Consider the following 17508-nt stretch of genomic DNA (forward strand, 5'->3'; position numbering starts at 1 on the left):
GGTGGAATTGGCAGAGTGAACTGCGGACGGTCTGCCAAGGAGGGTCGGACGATCCGCAGTAGAGATTAAAATTTTGTCCAGAGGCGTCATTGCTTCTGCTAGTATTGCAGAGTTAAACTACGGACAGTCGGCTATGTTGGAGCGGACGGTCCACTGTATAGATTGAAATTTGTCCAGAGAGGTAGTTGGTTCTGGTGTTTCGGCAGAGTTGTACTGCGGACGATCCGCCACTTGGGCGCGGACAGTCCGCAGGGCATTCCAGTTGAAGTATAATAGTTGCATCCTTGAGCAGCACTCAAATATATCATATGCATTCGTGTAGCATCTGCCGTTGAGGACGTCGTGTTCTAGGTGATTGCGGCACCGCAGGAGCAGCCGGAGCAAGCCCAAGAGGAGAGGCGTGAGAACCCGGCCCAAGGCCCGTCTAACCCTAGCTCTGAGCAGCAGCCTGAAGGTAAGCCCCGGTGGACATCCTATTAATTTAAATTATGTCACCTAGATATGTATTTAGTACTTGTGCATTATATTTAGGAGTTGTTTGAAACCCTAGTTGCATGAACCCTAGGTTTCCTTGAGTTATACTAGTATGTATAGGACGATAGAAATGCTATGCTAAATAGGGTTCGGTAGAAGTCGGGTAATTTTTTATTACTCGCGAGATATAGGATGCTTTTATGCTTCCATATATGAGTTACTCATCTTGGGATGGAAGTCTTGGAATGAAAGAAAGAATAGAATCTGAGACCGGGCGGGAGAGGTGTAGTTCCGTCTGTGTCGGATAAGGACCGAGCTGTTGTCGGCCCTGCTGATCATGTTTGAACTGTACTAACCGCATGCCGGGAGTAGGAGGTAATCGAAACAGGTAAGCCTAGTACTGCCTCGCTTCAAAAGTACAGAACTTCATCACCACCCCTTAGGGCGAGTCGAGTAATCGCGGAAAACGGGATGCATATGTTTACTTTTGGTGGTCTCTCGTTGAGCTCGGCTGACTATATGTCGGTGGGGCGGTTCTGTAATTTGAGGTGGGGAGGGGAAGAGTTGGTGCGTGGGGTCCGATGGGGCTTTTGCATGCCGTGTTGGTTAGGTCCACCTTGCAAGGTTAAATCGAATCGATTCGCCGTCAGTCGCTCTCGGACATGGGCACCTTGATCACTGCGTCACAGCGTAGTATCGAGTGGGAGTATGTAAGGCATATGGTTATATTCACTTGGAATGTTATTATATGCTTTACCATGTTTGCTCTAGATATGCCAAATTTAGATGATGGTCAAGATATACAGAATCATGAGCTAAAATATGGAAACAAGGATTCACTTTAGTTGGTTTTTCCGCAAAACTAACCACCAGCCAAAAGCTTTGCATGTCTAGATATGTGGGCTAAGTTATACCCACTTGTCGGGTAAGTCTTGCTGAGTATTAGTTGCTCTGGGTTTTTGTTGAAACATTACTGCAGGACATGCAGACGTAGACTTCTGTCCCTACTGCGCTAAGTTCATCCGCCGAGATGCAGAGGGATGGGAGGTTGCGGAGCCAGACGTTTAGTTAGGTATCTCCCTAGGGTACACTTTTGGTAGTTGTAGGCCCCTTTCCTCTAGTTGAACCCGGATTTCAGTAATGCAAAGTTTGTAAATTATGTATTTATTCAAACTTAGTTTGTAAAACTTAAGGTAACGTCTTATGAATATTTGCTGTATTTTCAAATTTTTGTCGTGCTTGTACCATCTGCGCTCACCTTCGCGTGGGACTATCGGTGTTGTTTCGATCGGGACGTGGGTTGAGAAAGGATCGCCAAATTAAGCTGTTAAGCTAATGCGCCCGATGTGTTCAAATGACGGCCATTACGCTTAATTAGAGTTTTAATTTGGCGGTTCCGCCACACTGCCCAAGACATGATCGGTCCATTTCCTGTATAAAAAACAATCTGAAATCTGCATGTCAGCATTAGCTTCTGAACCGACCATTCGTCTTGGGCATTAGTCTCCTCAAACCATTCGGCTGAAAGACACTCTGCAACTCTTGTTTTATAATAATTTTGCAGATGATCTCTTGCAAAGAAATTCTCACAAGGTTGTGATACTTATGGAAAGCTCTGGCCTTGTAAGAAAACTAAGAGGATGCCCAAGACGAATGGTTTGAGGAGACTAAAGGGGAACAGGAAAAAGATTGAGAATAGCCAGTTTCGAATTGTAGTCCACCTCGGTAAAAATGATTGAATATTTATTCCAATTGGGAGTTTGACCAGAACTTGACAGAATTTATCTAGGATGGCTCTAATCTCTTCAGCTTCAGTAACAGTGGCTTTTCCACAAATAAGAAGATCATCAGCAAAAAGAAGAGTGGACAGGACAATTAGGACCAACGGAAACACTAGAATGATGACTGTTATTCAAAGTCTCCTGCAGAGCCAAAGAAAGTTCATTGATAGACAGAACAAAGAGATAAGGAGAACGAGGACAACCTTGTCTCACACCTCTTTGAGAAACAAAGCATTCCGAGGGCTGATTATTCACCAACACAGAAAAACTCGTAGAGGGATACAAGCTTGAACCAATTAATTATAATCGAGCCAAAACCCTGCATGTACATCATCTATGAAGTGTCATTCAATTAGATCAAAAGCCTTAGCAAGATCAATCTTAAGCCACTACGTGAAAACCTCATATTAGTAACATGACATTGGTAACGGCTCAATGCGGCCCGTTACAGGCTGGCACATCAGTAACCCGCACGAAATACAGCCTGTTACCAATGAGTCTGGCAGGCCCAACCCCGACATGGCCACCACAAAGCCCGTTACCGATGAGGGAACACTGGTAACAGATGTAAATAATGTCCGTTACTAATGTTAACAGTAATGAACATTATGTAGGACTGTTACTATTAAGGCTGTTATCGGTAATGATCACTTAATGCCCGTTACGAATAAGGCAGAAATTCGGTAATGGTACCTTTATGCATGTTACGAATAAGGCAACAATCGGTAATGGGCTCTTAAGGCCCATTACTACATGTTCGTATACAGGTAACGGGCCCTCATGTGGCCATCTAGACGCCTGTTACAAGTCTTGAGTTCAATGATTGCAGATCCCCATCTGCAAGTAGATAGAGACGCACGGCTCTAGTGGCAGGCAGCAGCAGCGCCGCCTGGCGATTTTAGGGCGGGGGCCATCGAGCCCGGCCTTGACACCTTGACTTGTGGGGCAGGGGCCATCGCGCAAGTCCAGGCTCTACGCCGTGCCTCAACTGGTGGGGCGGGCCGCCTCCAGCCCACTATGCGGACACCTCTCTGGCGCCTTCTGCTATGTTGACGGCAGCAGCACTCAACAAGCTGGTGGCGCTCTGCGGTGCCTCTGCGCCGCCTTCTCCTCCTCCACCCATTTGCTTTGGAAATTACTCCTTTCTTCATCAAGGTATGGATTTTGTTTGCTCCTCCTAATCTTGAATATATTTAAGCTGTTCTCTATCTTGATGAGGAATGACACATATTTTCCTTGTGTTTTGCTTGTCGAGTTCATCCGGGCTTGACAGGACTGACACATATTTTCGAGGCTTATGCCTTTTAATTTCAGTTTTAGGCATTCATGATTTCTTACAAAATCATATATTTAATGGACTTACAGAAGGTGGCTGATTGTGGTTGGATGTACAGAGAGCCCCAACATTGGGAGACATTCCTAAGCAAGGTTAGTGGTTTTCTTGCTAAGGCCCATTTAAGAGCAGATTTTGTAAGGCAAGATGAGCTTTCCTTTTAGAAGCATCCCTTTTTGAAGCCAGAAGATTGGGAGTCATTTGCGGAGACAACCAATTCTCCATTTTTTGAGCATGTGAGCCAGGAGATGAAAGATAAGAGAGCAAAGCACAATAAGCCACACAAGATGGGCAAAAAAGGTTATTATGGTAAAAAGGAAAGAGTGGCAGGATGAGGACAAAAAGCTAGCTGCAGAAGGAAAAGAGAACCCTTGGGAGCAATATCCTGGCCGTTCGATGCCATATCTACGGGCGAGGTTAGGGAAGACCACTAGTGGAAGCGGGGACATAACATTCAGTTCCCCTCTGGTGGCGGAGGTAGCTGACAAGGTGAAAACAATTGCAGCTCAAGCTAGCGATGGTTCTTTCACTGGGGTTAGGGAGAATGATGTTCTGACTGAGGCACTTGAGAATCCAGAGCATCAAGGTCGAGTTCGAGGCGTGTCTAGTTCACTTGCCTGGGGTAAAGGGTTTGGCGAAGAGTGTGCTTGAATGTACAGGAAGAAGAAGAATAGGAGGAGGTCTGATGCAGACAAGGAAGAGATAGTTCGTGAAGCAAACATTAGAGTTATGGAGTTGCTAAAAGTTGCAGGCATGCAGATACCGGATGGTCTATGTATCCCCCAAGCAGCACACAAGAGTAGCTACGAGGAAGAGGCGAATGTCAACAAGGAGTACAATGAGGGTCAACTATTGTGTGCATCACCTGAGCCAGACACAATAGATCTGCTGACAGGGTCAACTAAGTGCAATCTTTTGGATGGCAGCAAGTATGACATGGAGCTCGCATTAGCCACTGTCTATCCAAATCAAGAGACTTGCCATACAGTACTGGTAGAGTATGGGTATGCAGTGGTGCAACCTACTTACGTGTGGACCAATGCGAGGCACATCAAACTGCCTATCCCAGTAGGGGATGAGATCACAACCCTAGGTGATTCTCTCTTGCAATGGATACAATGGCCAAGGCTGGGAATCGTTATACCACCCAGGTCAAGAGCTCCCACCTTTGCAGCCACATCAGCTGGTACAACCAAGGTTTTCCATTCCGGAATTTTAAAAAAAAATCGGTGACCACCGAAAAATGTGAAATATCGGGACAAATTCAAATAAATTTAAATTTTTTTAAAAAAATTGCAGAATTTCACTAGAAACTACGTCTAGTCCACCCTATATCATAATTGTATATAAGAAACAAACAAACAAGACCATTTCACATGTTATAGCCAGATTAGATAGCTTCAAGCATCTCAATATGTCAATGACTCATCAATCCTAAATGCAGTACCAGACTAAAGTGTCCCCACAAAATACAGTCCATATTATAGTCCCTAGTACATGCTTGAAGCACAGAGCACCAATGTAGATCCCAAATGAACATCATTTCCATTGCAAAATACAGGAGCGCACATCAAACCCAAAAAATAGACTTGGACAAAGAACATGCACCAACTAGGAGTGTTCCTGCCACATTTGAACCAGGAGGCCTACAAAATAGACATGAAAATTTTCAAAATCTGAAACAAAAAATGGCCTAAGCATGCTCTTGTTGTTGTTAAAACAATACTTTGCATTTGTAGGCCTTGTTTGGTATAAGTTCGACAAACTTTCTATTTACTTCTAATGATCATAGCATATATGAAAGAGGAATTTCTCATCTTGAACATGTAAGAGGCTCACATAAAAAAATCTTTTACTGTGCATCAAATGAAAACTGAGCAAGTGTTAAAAGCATTGTAAAGTAACCTTTTAGAGTTCGGAGACAGCCTTGAGAGTTGGTTTCTTCTTCCTAGTTGATCTTGGACGGATAGAGCAGCTTGGCCTTCCAATTGTAACTCCTGAACGGCAGGCTGCACCACCACCACGGGCTCTACGTCCACTACTTCCAGCGCCTATCATAGATCATATTTTTCAAAAAAAATAAAGAAACAAGCAAGATAACAATAATCAGTTCTTGAATTTGATTGAAACTCAGTAACTCACCATGCTTTTTTGCAGCCTCACCAAAGGCTATACCACCACCAGATTGATCTCCCCCCACATCATCAGCACCTATGCAGCAAATAAGGAAAAAAATTATGTTGTTGACCATTTATCAGAATTACTCAAGCTAATAGAAACTCACCATCACCATCCTCTTCAGAGGCGGAGCTGCTATCCCCTGTCTCAGCATACACAGGGCTACCATGTGCAGAATCCGACTCATAGTCATCTACGAATTCTTCCTCATCATCCAATCCCACCTTCCCTTTCTTCTGACCACCATTTCTACCAAAACAAAGCTTCCTCTTGAATGCAACCACTTCTTCTGGTTGCATCTGTAGCTCATCAATGAGGAATCCACCAGGTGTGGTCCAATCATCATCATAGTCATCATAGTCATCTAGAATTGGTGCAGATTCAGTCATGGAGTTGGACAGCCAATCCATAATTGGATTCTCTTCATTGAATAAGGCAACATCCATCATCATGCTACATGGATCTACCTCCTTGTGTTGTTGAAGGTTCTAGAAATCTATTTCAAACTGTTGGATAGACAACTTTAAGTTATAATGCACATATACTAGCTTATGCAGCTTCTCATAACCTAATTGGTTTCTCAATTTAGTATGAACTAAAGCAAATGTGCTCCAATTCCTTTCACACCCACTGGATGACATGCATTGTGAGACAATGAGTTTTGCAAGTTTTTGTAATTCTTTGCACTGTCCTCCGTATTGAGTCCACCATTGAGCTGCAAAGAACTAAGAAAATTAGCGATTGCACAATAAAAACATGCAATCTGATCTGTCCAAGAAATAATACACTACCTGCTTTTGTTTGACCACGAAGTGCCGAACTCCGAGCCTCAATTGATCCAAACAACAGTTTCTTTTCACAAAAGATATTTGCATATTGGTCAATCACGATTGATGCCTCTGTAGGTGAGCTTGCTACCTTCTTAAGTGCCATTGTTACTGCAAACTGAGCATTGTGATGCTTTGCAAAATTTTGTTGATAGAGTGATTGAGGATCAAGGGCAGCCGCTACGATGGGAAAAAAAAAGAACATAAGTATCAGAAAAAACAACATTAGTTCAGCTATTGAAAAAGAAAGCAAATAGCAGCAGCAGTTCATAAAAGGATACAAGTGACAGGTAAAATCCATGGAATAATTGTCATTTAAATTTTTACCTGCAAGCATTAGAGTCTCATTGAGAAGATATCTTGTCCTCCTATTGATTACTTCATTTATCCTATCTAGGAGACTTCTTGTCACACGTTCATCATGCTTTAAGGTAGCAAATATATCACTTTGTGCCTTCAACATCTTTGGGATGAACCCAGAAATGGTCCCATTCTTCTGCTGGTCAGCAAAGCGAAGCACTGAATAAAGTGGTGTGACAGCTTTCAAAACCAATTCGACATTATCCCACCATAGCCTACTTGTCAAGCAATCATATGTGAATTTGTGGTCTTCCTCATGTCTCCAATCATTATTTTTCCAATCACTAGATATCATCCATGCTTCAAACTTATCTCGCCTATCCATGAAACTTTGCAGGAACAAGAAAATAGTGCCAAACCTGGTGGCATTCCATAGAATCAACTCCCCTGCAATCTTCTCTCTCATCATAGCATGAAGCCTGAAAAGATAGAAAGAGGTGAGTGCACTTGTAAAAAGCATATGTAAGACCACTTGTAAAGATAGGAGAGTCACCTGTTATGGTTGTACAAGAACCTGCAAATCCTTTTTGCACTATCCACTACTGTCTCAACCTCAATAAAATGTGCTATCTCCTTCAACATCAAGTTTATAGTGTGGGCTGCACATGGCTGCCAAGTGATATGTTTATACTCAGCTGTGAGTTGCTTGCATGCTTTCTTGTAGTTGGACCCATTGTCAGTCACAATCTGAACCACAAACTCTACTCCAATCTCTTCAACAACTACTGTTTTGATACAATCATAAACAAATTCAGCATTTCGAATATAGCCAGTTGCATTGATAGTCTTATGGAAGAACATTTGGCCATTGCAAAATATCATGAAGTTAATAATACACATCTTGGTAGGTCCTGTCCATGAATCACACATGACAGTAACCCCAAAATGACTCCAATTTTCCTTATAATCTTCCATGTGAGCCTTTAGGTCATTGTAGTTCATGTCTAGTAATGGGCCATCTATATCTCTTCCTGTCGGAATAGACACACCCTCACCAAGCTGTTGAGCTAATTTAATGGCTGCTATAAAATATGGGTTATCTGCTTTCCTACCAGGAATATCATCAGAATGGAACCACTTGGCCAAAGCTTTTCCAAGTCTTGCTTTGGCATCCCCCTTGCAGCATAGTGTCCACCCTAAGCTGTGTGGGTGCAATGTTACGTGCCAAATCTATATCAAATGGAGCTTGTGAAACACTTGGACTCCGATAAAACCTATCCATTCTTGTCTGAGTACCCGAGCAACTTGCTCTACCCAAAGGCGGGGTGCTGCTACTTGCCCTACCTAAAGGAGGGGTACTGCTACTTACCCTACCAAAAGGAGGACTGCTACCACTTCCCCTAGTTTCCCTCAATGATTCTTTTAATGCCCAATCAATCTGCCCCGCTTCATCACGAGGAATGTTAGCCCTTCTATGATCTTCATATGCTTCATCCTGAATTGCTTTTTGCACATAGAGATGATGTTCTTTCGTATCAGCCCTCCTTTTTCTTCCTTCTGCATCTTTATCCAGCATTATCCTCCTCACAAACCTTGGCACATAAGGGCATGGCACAACATCCCCTTGTAAACCAGCTACATGATTTCTGAGATGAGTTACACCTCCACTTCCCTTTCTAGCATTATAGTAACTACAGCTCCATCCAGTTTGTTTCCACTTCTCACCATGGCTCCATGGATCCTCAACAGGTCCTCGCAGCTTTACCTGAGCTCCTGAAATTAAAAAAAAAAGAAATTTATGTTCACAGCTCCATCCATTGTAGTCCAACACATACCGTTTATGTGTATTATGTTACAAACTAATTACATTCTACATATGGCTATCATCATGCATAATAATAATTATTCTACACAGCAATAAAACCATATTTTCCACTAGAGAACGTACAGAGGCTTACCATTTTTAGCAGTCACAATGTCGCCAGCTCCACTGGCTGAGCCAACATCACCATCGCTGACAGGTACCTCCCTCCCCGTCCCATTGTCTTGGCGCTGCACCCTCTCCCTGTCCATGGCAGTGATGGTTCACTGGCACAGCCGGCCACATATAAGAATAAGATTAGCCTTGGCAGTAAAATTTTTTATCGTATTCCTAACTAGAAAGATGAATCTATGGATAAAAGTTGCTCGGTTAAATTAGTAGGGCACTACATGGAAAGGAAGTGCTACATTGATCTGTCAATTTAAAATATAGCTCATAGATGCAGGTATGCAGCTTCTAGTTCTAGCTAACACAAGAACAAATCAAATCATTGAGATGTACTTGCCTGGGTCTGGGTGAAGCCGTCCTGGACGAGCGAAAGAGCAACAGAGGCACTAGGGATCAGGCCGCTGAGTGCCGCCGAGCGCCGCTGCCAAGAGCCTAGCAGCCTGCGCGGCAGCCAGAGCCAACGCCGAGGGAGGGAGGAGGCGCACGAGATGAAGGCGAGAAGGAGACCGGAGGCCCAGTCAAGCTGGCGCGGGCGCCGGGTAAACGTCCGCCGCTGCCCGCCGCTTGCGTTGGAGGCTGCGAGCCGCCGCCGCAGGAGATGCAGAGGGGGCAATGGAAAATTTGGGGGCGGTTTTAGGGTTTGGGGAGGGTTATAGGTGCGTGGGCTGGCGGGAAAAGGGAACATCGGGCCGGATTGGTGCGGTTCCAGGGCGGGAGCCAAATTTGCGTGAAATTTTTTGGCCGATACGTTTTTTTATCGGGACCCACCGATAGAAGCGATATACCGGGTATATCGGCGAAATTTCGCCGAGAATGAAAACCTTGGGTACAACTTCAGATGGAACTACTGCACCTCAGCATCAACAAAAGAAACCTCAACAGAAGCAGCAGCTCAGCCAGCAACCTGAAAAAATGGTACCACATCAACCTTAGCAACAGTAGCTCAGCCAACCTCTGCCCCAGCAGCAGTAGCTCATCCAACCTCCGCCTAAGCTGCAGCCACAACAGTAGCTCAGCCAGCCTCTGCCCTAGCAGCAGCAGCTCATCCAACCTCGACCTAATAAGTAGCAGCAGCTCATCCAACATCTGCCTAAGCAGCAGCAGGAGCCTTAGCAGCAGCAACTCAGCCAACCCCTACCCCAGCAGCAAAGCAGCTCATCCAAACTCCGCCTAAGCAGTAGCCACAATAGCAGGAGCCTCAACAGCAGCCACAACAGGAGCAGCTCATCCAAAGTAACCCTAAAAATTCAAACGTTGCCACTGTTTGGACTACTGCTAATCCAATATACAAGTCTGGTGAGCTTATGTTGTCAGAAGAGGCTTTAAAGGCTGTTGGGCCAAGTTGTGAATCCTTGCATGCTTACTTCATGGAACAAAGTGTGAATGATGCTAATAGCATTATTGCAAAGGTGGTTGCATCCTACTTTGAAAGTGATGGTGAATTAAGCATCACAGTTAGATTCAATGACTTGTATGACCTTTTCAACATGGATGGTCTGGACGTTAGCTTGTTAAGGTGCTGGACATTGTAAGTCCCTTCAAACTAAAATATATATTATTTAACTTGTACTACAAAGTTCATGCTAACAATTTGTTCGTTTGTAGGAGAATGAAGAAATTTGCAGAGGAGATGCACTGCTATGTTGGATTTTTGGACCCACAGGTGTTCTCAGCCACAATGCTTCAATTCCAGACCAAAGATGCAACAAAATCAATTAGAAAGGCTATGAAGCATGACTTCGTGGTGCGTGCCTACAACACCGGTGGCCACTGGGCACTAGTGATCATTGCTAGAAGTGGGATGCTGTTTGGTATTTAGATTCTGCTAAAAGTTGACCAAAACAAAAGTTCAGGGACATCGAAACAGTTGTGAACTGCTGAGTATATCGTAGGTTTTGTTCATAAAAATTCCATGTCTTAATGTTTCTAATCGATATTGCTAATCAAGCAGGGCTTATTCAGTGCACATGGAGAAAAAGATGAAAAAGTCAAAAAGTAAAGCTAAACTCACGCATAGGACAAATTTCTCGGTAAGAGAGATTTTTTTGTTCCTTCATATGTATTTGGTGCTGCCTTAACTTGTGTCATTTTGGTACCTTCATGCAGTGCGCTCAGTAGTCATTGGGGAGCTTGTTGTGTGGATTCTATGTTGCACTGAACATGTTGGACCTACTTGGTGACATAAGCATCATGAAAAAGGCTTCTGCAAGTGTATACTGCTCAGTCTTGTCTCTGCTCATATTCTCCATTTGATTTTAGAAACTGATTTTTACTTGTATTCTCATAACAATTGTATTTTGTAGGATTACAAAGTTCCCACCGGACAAGCATATCAAGGAGCACTAAGAATGGTCCAGGGGATGCTATACGAGTTCATTCTTAAGGAGATCATCGACCCAAAGGGCAACTTCTATAATGGTCCAGCAGATGCCGCGTGAGTTCATTGTAGATGTTCTGAATCTATGTACTTGAAACTTGCAGTTCATTTTTGCAGTCATAAACTTGAAACTTGTTGCATGACAAACTTGATGTGTACTTGTGTGTATATGCAGCAATTTTAGGTTACTGATTACTGCTGTTGGTAACGGTCGTTGTTAAATGCGGGTTATAAATATGTGTATGAGTAACGGGCATTTGCCCGTTACCTTTGACCTATCAATAGTAACGCATTAAGGGTAACGAGTGTGCATTGCCCGTTACCAAAAGGCCATCCGTTCCTGTTACAAATCTCTGGTACTCATGTAGTGAGCAGCAATCCTTTATAATTCCAGTTTCGTTCAAGTTGAAGGTGACCAAAATTATTTGGCACTTGGTAAAACGCGTGTGAATTGCTACATCACCGGGCAAACTGCATGTGATTGATTGGTGAAGTACAATTTTGGTCCAGTGTGTGAAAGAGATATGACTTGGGAAAATAGTAGATTGATAAATGGGGTGCATAGAACGGGTACATATATGGGCAAGGAGATCCTAGGATTGCTTTTTAGAAAGTACCAAATCAGCCTCTCAAAAAAAAGTACCAAATCAGGGAGTTCTTGCCTAACCAAATCATCTACAAAACCCTAGAGCACAAGGCCAATGACTCTATGTGGCTGTAGCCAGGAGGCCCAAAAGGATCAGTGAAACATATCCTTCTAACATACCCCCATAGTCTAATCATCAGCACTGCTGACATTCAGGCTGGATCTAAACTTCATGAGGATAGAAGAATGAAGCCCTTTAGTGAAGATGTTATCATACTATGATGATATAGGAATATACAAGATGTTGACATTACCAAGAGCAACCTATTCTTGGATGAAGTGGAGATCGATCTCAATATGCTTGGTGTGTTGATGTTGTATTGGGTTAGAAGATATGTAGAGCACGCTGATGTTGTTGCAGTAGACCAACATAACACATGGAAGTGAGTATGGAGCTCGTGGAGCAGCTATCGCAACCAAGAAGCTTCAACGACAGCATTGGCAATAGCACTAGAACTTGTATTCTTACAATGTTGATAGTCGTTAAGTACCACTTTTGACTGTTGAATCCTGCATAATTTTTCACATAGAGGTTGGGGGCAGGTGGTGACAACCATATATGTCCTCCATAATCTTTCACGTTCGAGTATGTTGTAGCGACGAAGTACTGGAGCAGCCAGATTTTTACCAAGAATAAGCTAGTCCAAAGTAAAAAAAAAATTAGAATAGTTCTTTCTTACCTTTAGATTCTTAGCCATAAAAATACTCTCTACCTCTTACCTCTATCATATGTGGTGTCCTTGGACAAACCTGAACCTTAGATAATACACTCCTATTTTCTAGTGGATATGATACCCTAAAATACTCCCGAGTGAAGCTAGAATGGTATCTATACACTTGCAGATTTATGTATGAACGTAGAAACTACTAACAGCGGCTGACGATGTTGCCGGTAGAGCCTCACATGGCAACACGGGTACACCGGTGGGGGAGGCAGACGACGTTGTCAGGGAAGCTTGGGCTGCATATGGCCATATGCAACCATGAGCCATGCCTGGAGAGCTTATAGGAAATAGGAGAGAGCCTATAGTGGTTGGCACCATGTTAGTGAGATCATCTAGGAACTCAAACAGCAGTGGTGACCAGACTAGACTGTTCAGCAAATAGAAAAGCGGACTCATCAAAGATCACGCGATGGGAGATGATGATGCTATTGGAAATAGTGTAAAGGCATCGGTATCCTTTGTGATAAGTAGAGTAACCGAGGAAGGCACAGAAGGTGGAACGGTGGGCAAGTTTGTGACTAGTTGTGGCGGAAAGAATGGGATAACACTTGCAACCAAAAACACAAAGATGATTGTACATCGGTGGAGTCCCAAATAGGGCATGGTGCAGCATTGAGAAGTGGATTGTTTTGGTTGGCAAGACATTGACGAGGTGGGTTGCAGTCTGAAGAGCCTCTACCCCGAAGGAGGGTGGCATGCTAGCTTGAAGCAGAAGGGAACATGTGACATTATTAGTATTGTGAATGATTCAATTAGCTTTACCGTTTGAGGGTGAGGTGTAGGGAGAAGACATGCGAAGATGGAAGCTGTGAGTAAGGAAGAACGTGGGGGTGATGGACTTATCGAACTCACGACTATTATCGTACTGAACTACCTTGATGGTGATGCCAAATTGAGTCTAAAAATAGGCAAAAAAAATTTGTCAAGGATGGAAAAGGTATAAGACTTAAGGCGCAAAGGAAACATCGATAGCTAGTGTGGGTAATCATAAAGAATGACCAAATAATATTTATAACCTGAAACATTTAAGACAGTCGAGGTCCAAGATTGCAATGAATGAGATCAAAATTATTAGAAGCTCGAGATGATCACACACAAAAAAAGGAAGCCGCACATGGCGACCTACCTGAGAAGCATGACAAACAGAACTAGTCTTTGGTGCACGTCGGAATGACAGATGTGAGCTTGGAGAGAGAGTCTCATGACCATTATGTCCAAGGTGTTGTTGCCAAAGAGGTTTTGCAGAACAAGCGACGAAGGAGTGGGTGACTAGAAGACATAAATGGTACCGGACGGTACAATGATTTGAAGCTATTGAACTTGATGTCAATTTCTGAGATGGAAGATCCTTTGGAGAACAACTAGAGGGGGGGGGGTCAAACTTGACAGAACGATTGTTATCAACGATAAACTGGCAATCTGAAATAAGATTCTTGATAAGATTTTGGTGAGACAAGAACATTATTATGATGCATGAAACCAATGATGTTAGTTTCTCTAGTGGCAGTAACTTGAAACAATGAACTATTATCGACAACAATCAGAGGAGTACTATACTGTGGAAAAAATGTAAGTGAAAGGATACCGGAATCTATGATCATATGAGAGGAGGCACCTGAGTTGAAATACCATTGGTTATTCTGAGGCTGATTTAGTATCATGGTGCTGGCAACTGAGTTGAAATATCATTGATTATTCTAGGGCAGATTTAGTGTCATGGTGCTGAATGTCGATGTCAAATACTGTTCATCCCATGAAGGAAAACCGATGGAGGGATTGTAGTGGATCACAATCAAAGCAGTGTCCCATGATCCAACGACAACAGGGGCGGCAACGGCCTGAACTGAAAGAAAGCCGGGTAGTAGGTCTGTTGCATGCCAGCTTGCGGGGGAAACCCGGAGGAGGGCCGGCCTGCGGGAGAAGACCATGCTGGCCAAGGCCTAGCAGTGCCTGCTACTGTGGAGGGGGGTCGGAGCGGGCTTGCTAAGGTAGGGCCGTGACCAGGGCATGGATCAGGCCACATTTGAATGTACTCGGTCCATGGGGTGTATATAGATGGCTACGGCCTACTTCATTCACTAGTGGTGATCCCTCCTGCACCGGCACGTTTCTTGCCGATGTTGCCGTCACCACTGCTGCCACCTACAGCATGTGAGGCATTGCCACTATCGTGCCTGTGACCGCCCTACTTGTTGTGGCAATTATTAGGCTTCAAGGGTGCGCTCCCAGAGCCAGTGCCCTAGGAGTTGGAAAATAGGAAAGGGGTGTGACCTATGCTGACCGATGTGGAACAAAGAGCCAATGTGTGGGGTGGCAATGACGAGGTAGTCGAAGGCGCCGAGCATTTCATCCATCAGAAGATCGGCCCATGCGTCGTGGACTGGAACGACTTGAAGGGACAACCTCATCGAAGGTGAAGGCTGATCGCGGCCAAATGACCTTTAAGGCCGCCGATGATGTTGAGCATGAGCATGCGATCGGTGATAGGTTCGCCCAGATCACGGAGTGCATCAGCAATGCTCTTGAAGTGCCTACAATAATATGCGATGGAGAGGTCATGTGTTGGAAATACGTGTTTAAAGAGACTAGATTTTAATTTGAGGCAAATTACATAAAACAATGCTACTGTTATTTTTCATATCGAAAAACAGGCAGAGCAAAACGAGCTGAAATAAATTCATGTAAAAGTCTATTAGACCTTACAAATCAGCGCTTCGTCCTGTTGTAGACACAATGTAGTCTAGATCGTAGTTGAGGCAGGGCAAAACATATATAGGCGATCGGCCTCGAGTGGTCGCGCAGTTGTGCTGCCTAGAAACCTTATTGTTGTCCCTCATGCAGACTTTACGATGGCAACGGCTCGGAGATACCTCTCACCTTTTTCCTCAGTGTACGCTAAGGAGAAGAGCCGGCAAGAACCAGTAGCTCAGTACTGCAGCACAGTTCACCAGATGGAAAAACAGAGAGGATGATGTAGGTGATTTTGTGCGTGTTCCAGGACGTCTGGTTTCGCTATAAATTCACCACTAAGTAGCAGTAGTAATACCCAAATAAATCAGATTAATACTGCTCATTTTACTTGGGATTATGGAATTAATTGTGTACTGATTTACACCAACTTGACTTGGCTGCTCGCTAAGTCAGTAGTCACAAGTCACGCGGTTCCTCAAGCGCATATGCACACGCGCGTTATGTAAACTAGCACCATTCTTTCCTTTGTTATTCTTTCAACGACAGAGAGCTCTCCTATTTAAGTTGGATTGCACCAACTCAAACTAGCAGTATGGGACTACTGGATGACATACACTCTTGCTTTGGAATTTCTAAAATGGGCCTTTTCATGGGCCTATTTTCCAGCATCATGAAGATGTAGAATTGAGCGTCAAGGTAGAGGTCACATGTCTCGCATTTGTTGAGAAACTGGATTTCAACTGCAAGCCATGGAGCATCATGTATGGTGGCACCAGACGACATTACTGTGTTGATGAGGTCCTTGGAGATGGAGCCGAAGATCTAGGACTTGATGATGCAGGCCATGCACGTCCAGTTTGGGAGGGCGGGGTTGGCGTCATCGATGAGGATGTGATGCTCGAGGTAGAACTTGTTGCGTGTCAGGAGGAAATGCTTGCGCCAATGCATGTAGTTGTGGGAGCTAATGTCCAGCAAGATGGGGATGAGGCTTCGAACATTTTTGCACGACGGCTTGAGCGTGGAGGTTAACGACGGCGGCAACCTTGTGGAGCAGCATGGCATCCTAGATGGGGTGGTGAACGTGTTGACACTCAAAATTGGCAAATATCTAGGCTTGCTGGAAAATCTGGGCGAACTTATCAGACTAGTTTACATGATCGGTATGACCGGTCTAGATAGCATTGTTGCCAGTTGGACTGCACCATTATGTAGATTCCGCCGAGATGATCGAAATGCATATATAGAACATCCAATTTGGAGTCCGGATGAAAAAGTTATGCCTCCAGGAAGATCTGCACCTCGGTCAGCCAGTCGGAGGACCGGTCGAAATGGCTCAATCCGAGACAGGAGTTGTTTTGACACGGAATATGCACAGGTTTCGACTCCGATTGGATACAGATCTCCCCACCTTATATATATGAAGGGTCACTGCCGATTGAGGGCATCCCCAAGAAAATTAACACATTACCCTTTAGCTTTTATCTCCAAACCCTAGTTTTTCCAATCCTATGATGTTTTTCTTTCCAACCCTAACTCCATTAGCTCCGACGGAGTCCCTCTCGAGCTCGTGAATCTAGGTTTTTGTGGCGTCTCTGCTCCAACTGATCTGACTGGTTAGTGCGGTCGGCCTGACCAGTTAGTGCGACCGGTCTGACCGGTCTTTGCAGGACCTCGCTGATGAGGATCGTTTGCAATCCACAAGTACTAGCATTTTTCTATGTTGACCAAATAATGTCAACGCTATGTTCGTTTGGCTGTGGCTGGTGGCTGGTGCTGATTTGTTATGAGAGAATAGTACTGTTTGGTTGGCTGACAAGCCAAACGAACAGAGCCAATTATCTCCAAAGGCGGCGAATGGATCACCACGCGTTCGGCGTTCATGAGCGACGTGGGCCATAGCGTCGCATGCACGTTTGTCGATGATGCTCCGTTCATGGACGGCAAGCGCTGCCGCCTTCTTGGTCTGTTCGCCACGGGTGTGAGTCTTGGCAGAGCGCACCCGTACCTGCTTGGCAGACTTAGCAGCCACAACGTCGCGCTCAGGGTTAAAAAAACCGGTGGGAACTGGACACCGGTCAAACTGGTCCGGGCCGGTTCCGGTTTCGGCCGGTACCCAACCGGTCCAAATTCAAAATTCAAAAAATGAAAAATTCCCAAAAAATTCCTAAAAATACTTCAAGGTGCGA

The 17508-nt window shown here is 44.3% G+C and overlaps 2 protein-coding genes across 2 annotated transcripts; both read right to left on the minus strand.

Annotated features, from left to right (window-relative positions):
- Positions 1–5496: 5496 nt before the first annotated feature.
- Positions 5497–6215, minus strand: LOC120662547. Its single transcript, XM_039941675.1, has 3 exons — positions 5873–6215; positions 5731–5799; positions 5497–5639 (listed from the first exon to the last, which is right to left on the minus strand). The coding sequence occupies exons 1-3, from the start codon at positions 6213–6215 to the stop codon at positions 5497–5499; spliced, it is 555 nt and encodes a 184-aa protein (XP_039797609.1).
- Positions 6216–6239: 24 nt separating this feature from the next.
- On the minus strand, positions 6240–8064 carry LOC120660257. Its single transcript, XM_039938679.1, has 4 exons — positions 7447–8064; positions 6921–7372; positions 6558–6773; positions 6240–6481 (listed from the first exon to the last, which is right to left on the minus strand). Exons 1-4 carry the CDS (start codon positions 7893–7895, stop codon positions 6255–6257), a joined length of 1344 nt encoding a protein of 447 aa, XP_039794613.1. The 5' UTR covers positions 7896–8064; the 3' UTR covers positions 6240–6254.
- Between the last annotated feature and the right edge of the window lie 9444 nt (positions 8065–17508).

This window comes from Panicum virgatum, chromosome 2N (genome assembly GCF_016808335.1).
Source record: "Panicum virgatum strain AP13 chromosome 2N, P.virgatum_v5, whole genome shotgun sequence".
Classification (NCBI taxonomy): domain Eukaryota; kingdom Viridiplantae; phylum Streptophyta; class Magnoliopsida; order Poales; family Poaceae; genus Panicum; species Panicum virgatum.

Bases quoted from the DNA above. Each gene is read 5' to 3' on its own strand.
- LOC120660257 (XM_039938679.1), bottom strand. From the start codon at position 7,895: ATGAACTACAATGACCTAAAGGCTCACATGGAAGATTATAAGGAAAAT. The intron at 6,774-6,920 runs GTAAAAATTTAA...TTCCCATCGTAG, and splicing joins TGAGACTCTAATGCTTGCAG to CGGCTGCCCTTGATCCTCAA. The intron at 6,482-6,557 runs GTAGTGTATTAT...AGTTCTTTGCAG, and splicing joins TCGTGGTCAAACAAAAGCAG to CTCAATGGTGGACTCAATAC.
- LOC120662547 (XM_039941675.1), bottom strand. From the start codon at position 6,215: ATGATGGATGTTGCCTTATTCAATGAAGAGAATCCAATTATGGATTGG. The intron at 5,800-5,872 runs GTGAGTTTCTAT...TTTGCTGCATAG, and splicing joins CTCTGAAGAGGATGGTGATG to GTGCTGATGATGTGGGGGGA. The intron at 5,640-5,730 runs GTGAGTTACTGA...GATCTATGATAG, and splicing joins TGAGGCTGCAAAAAAGCATG to GCGCTGGAAGTAGTGGACGT.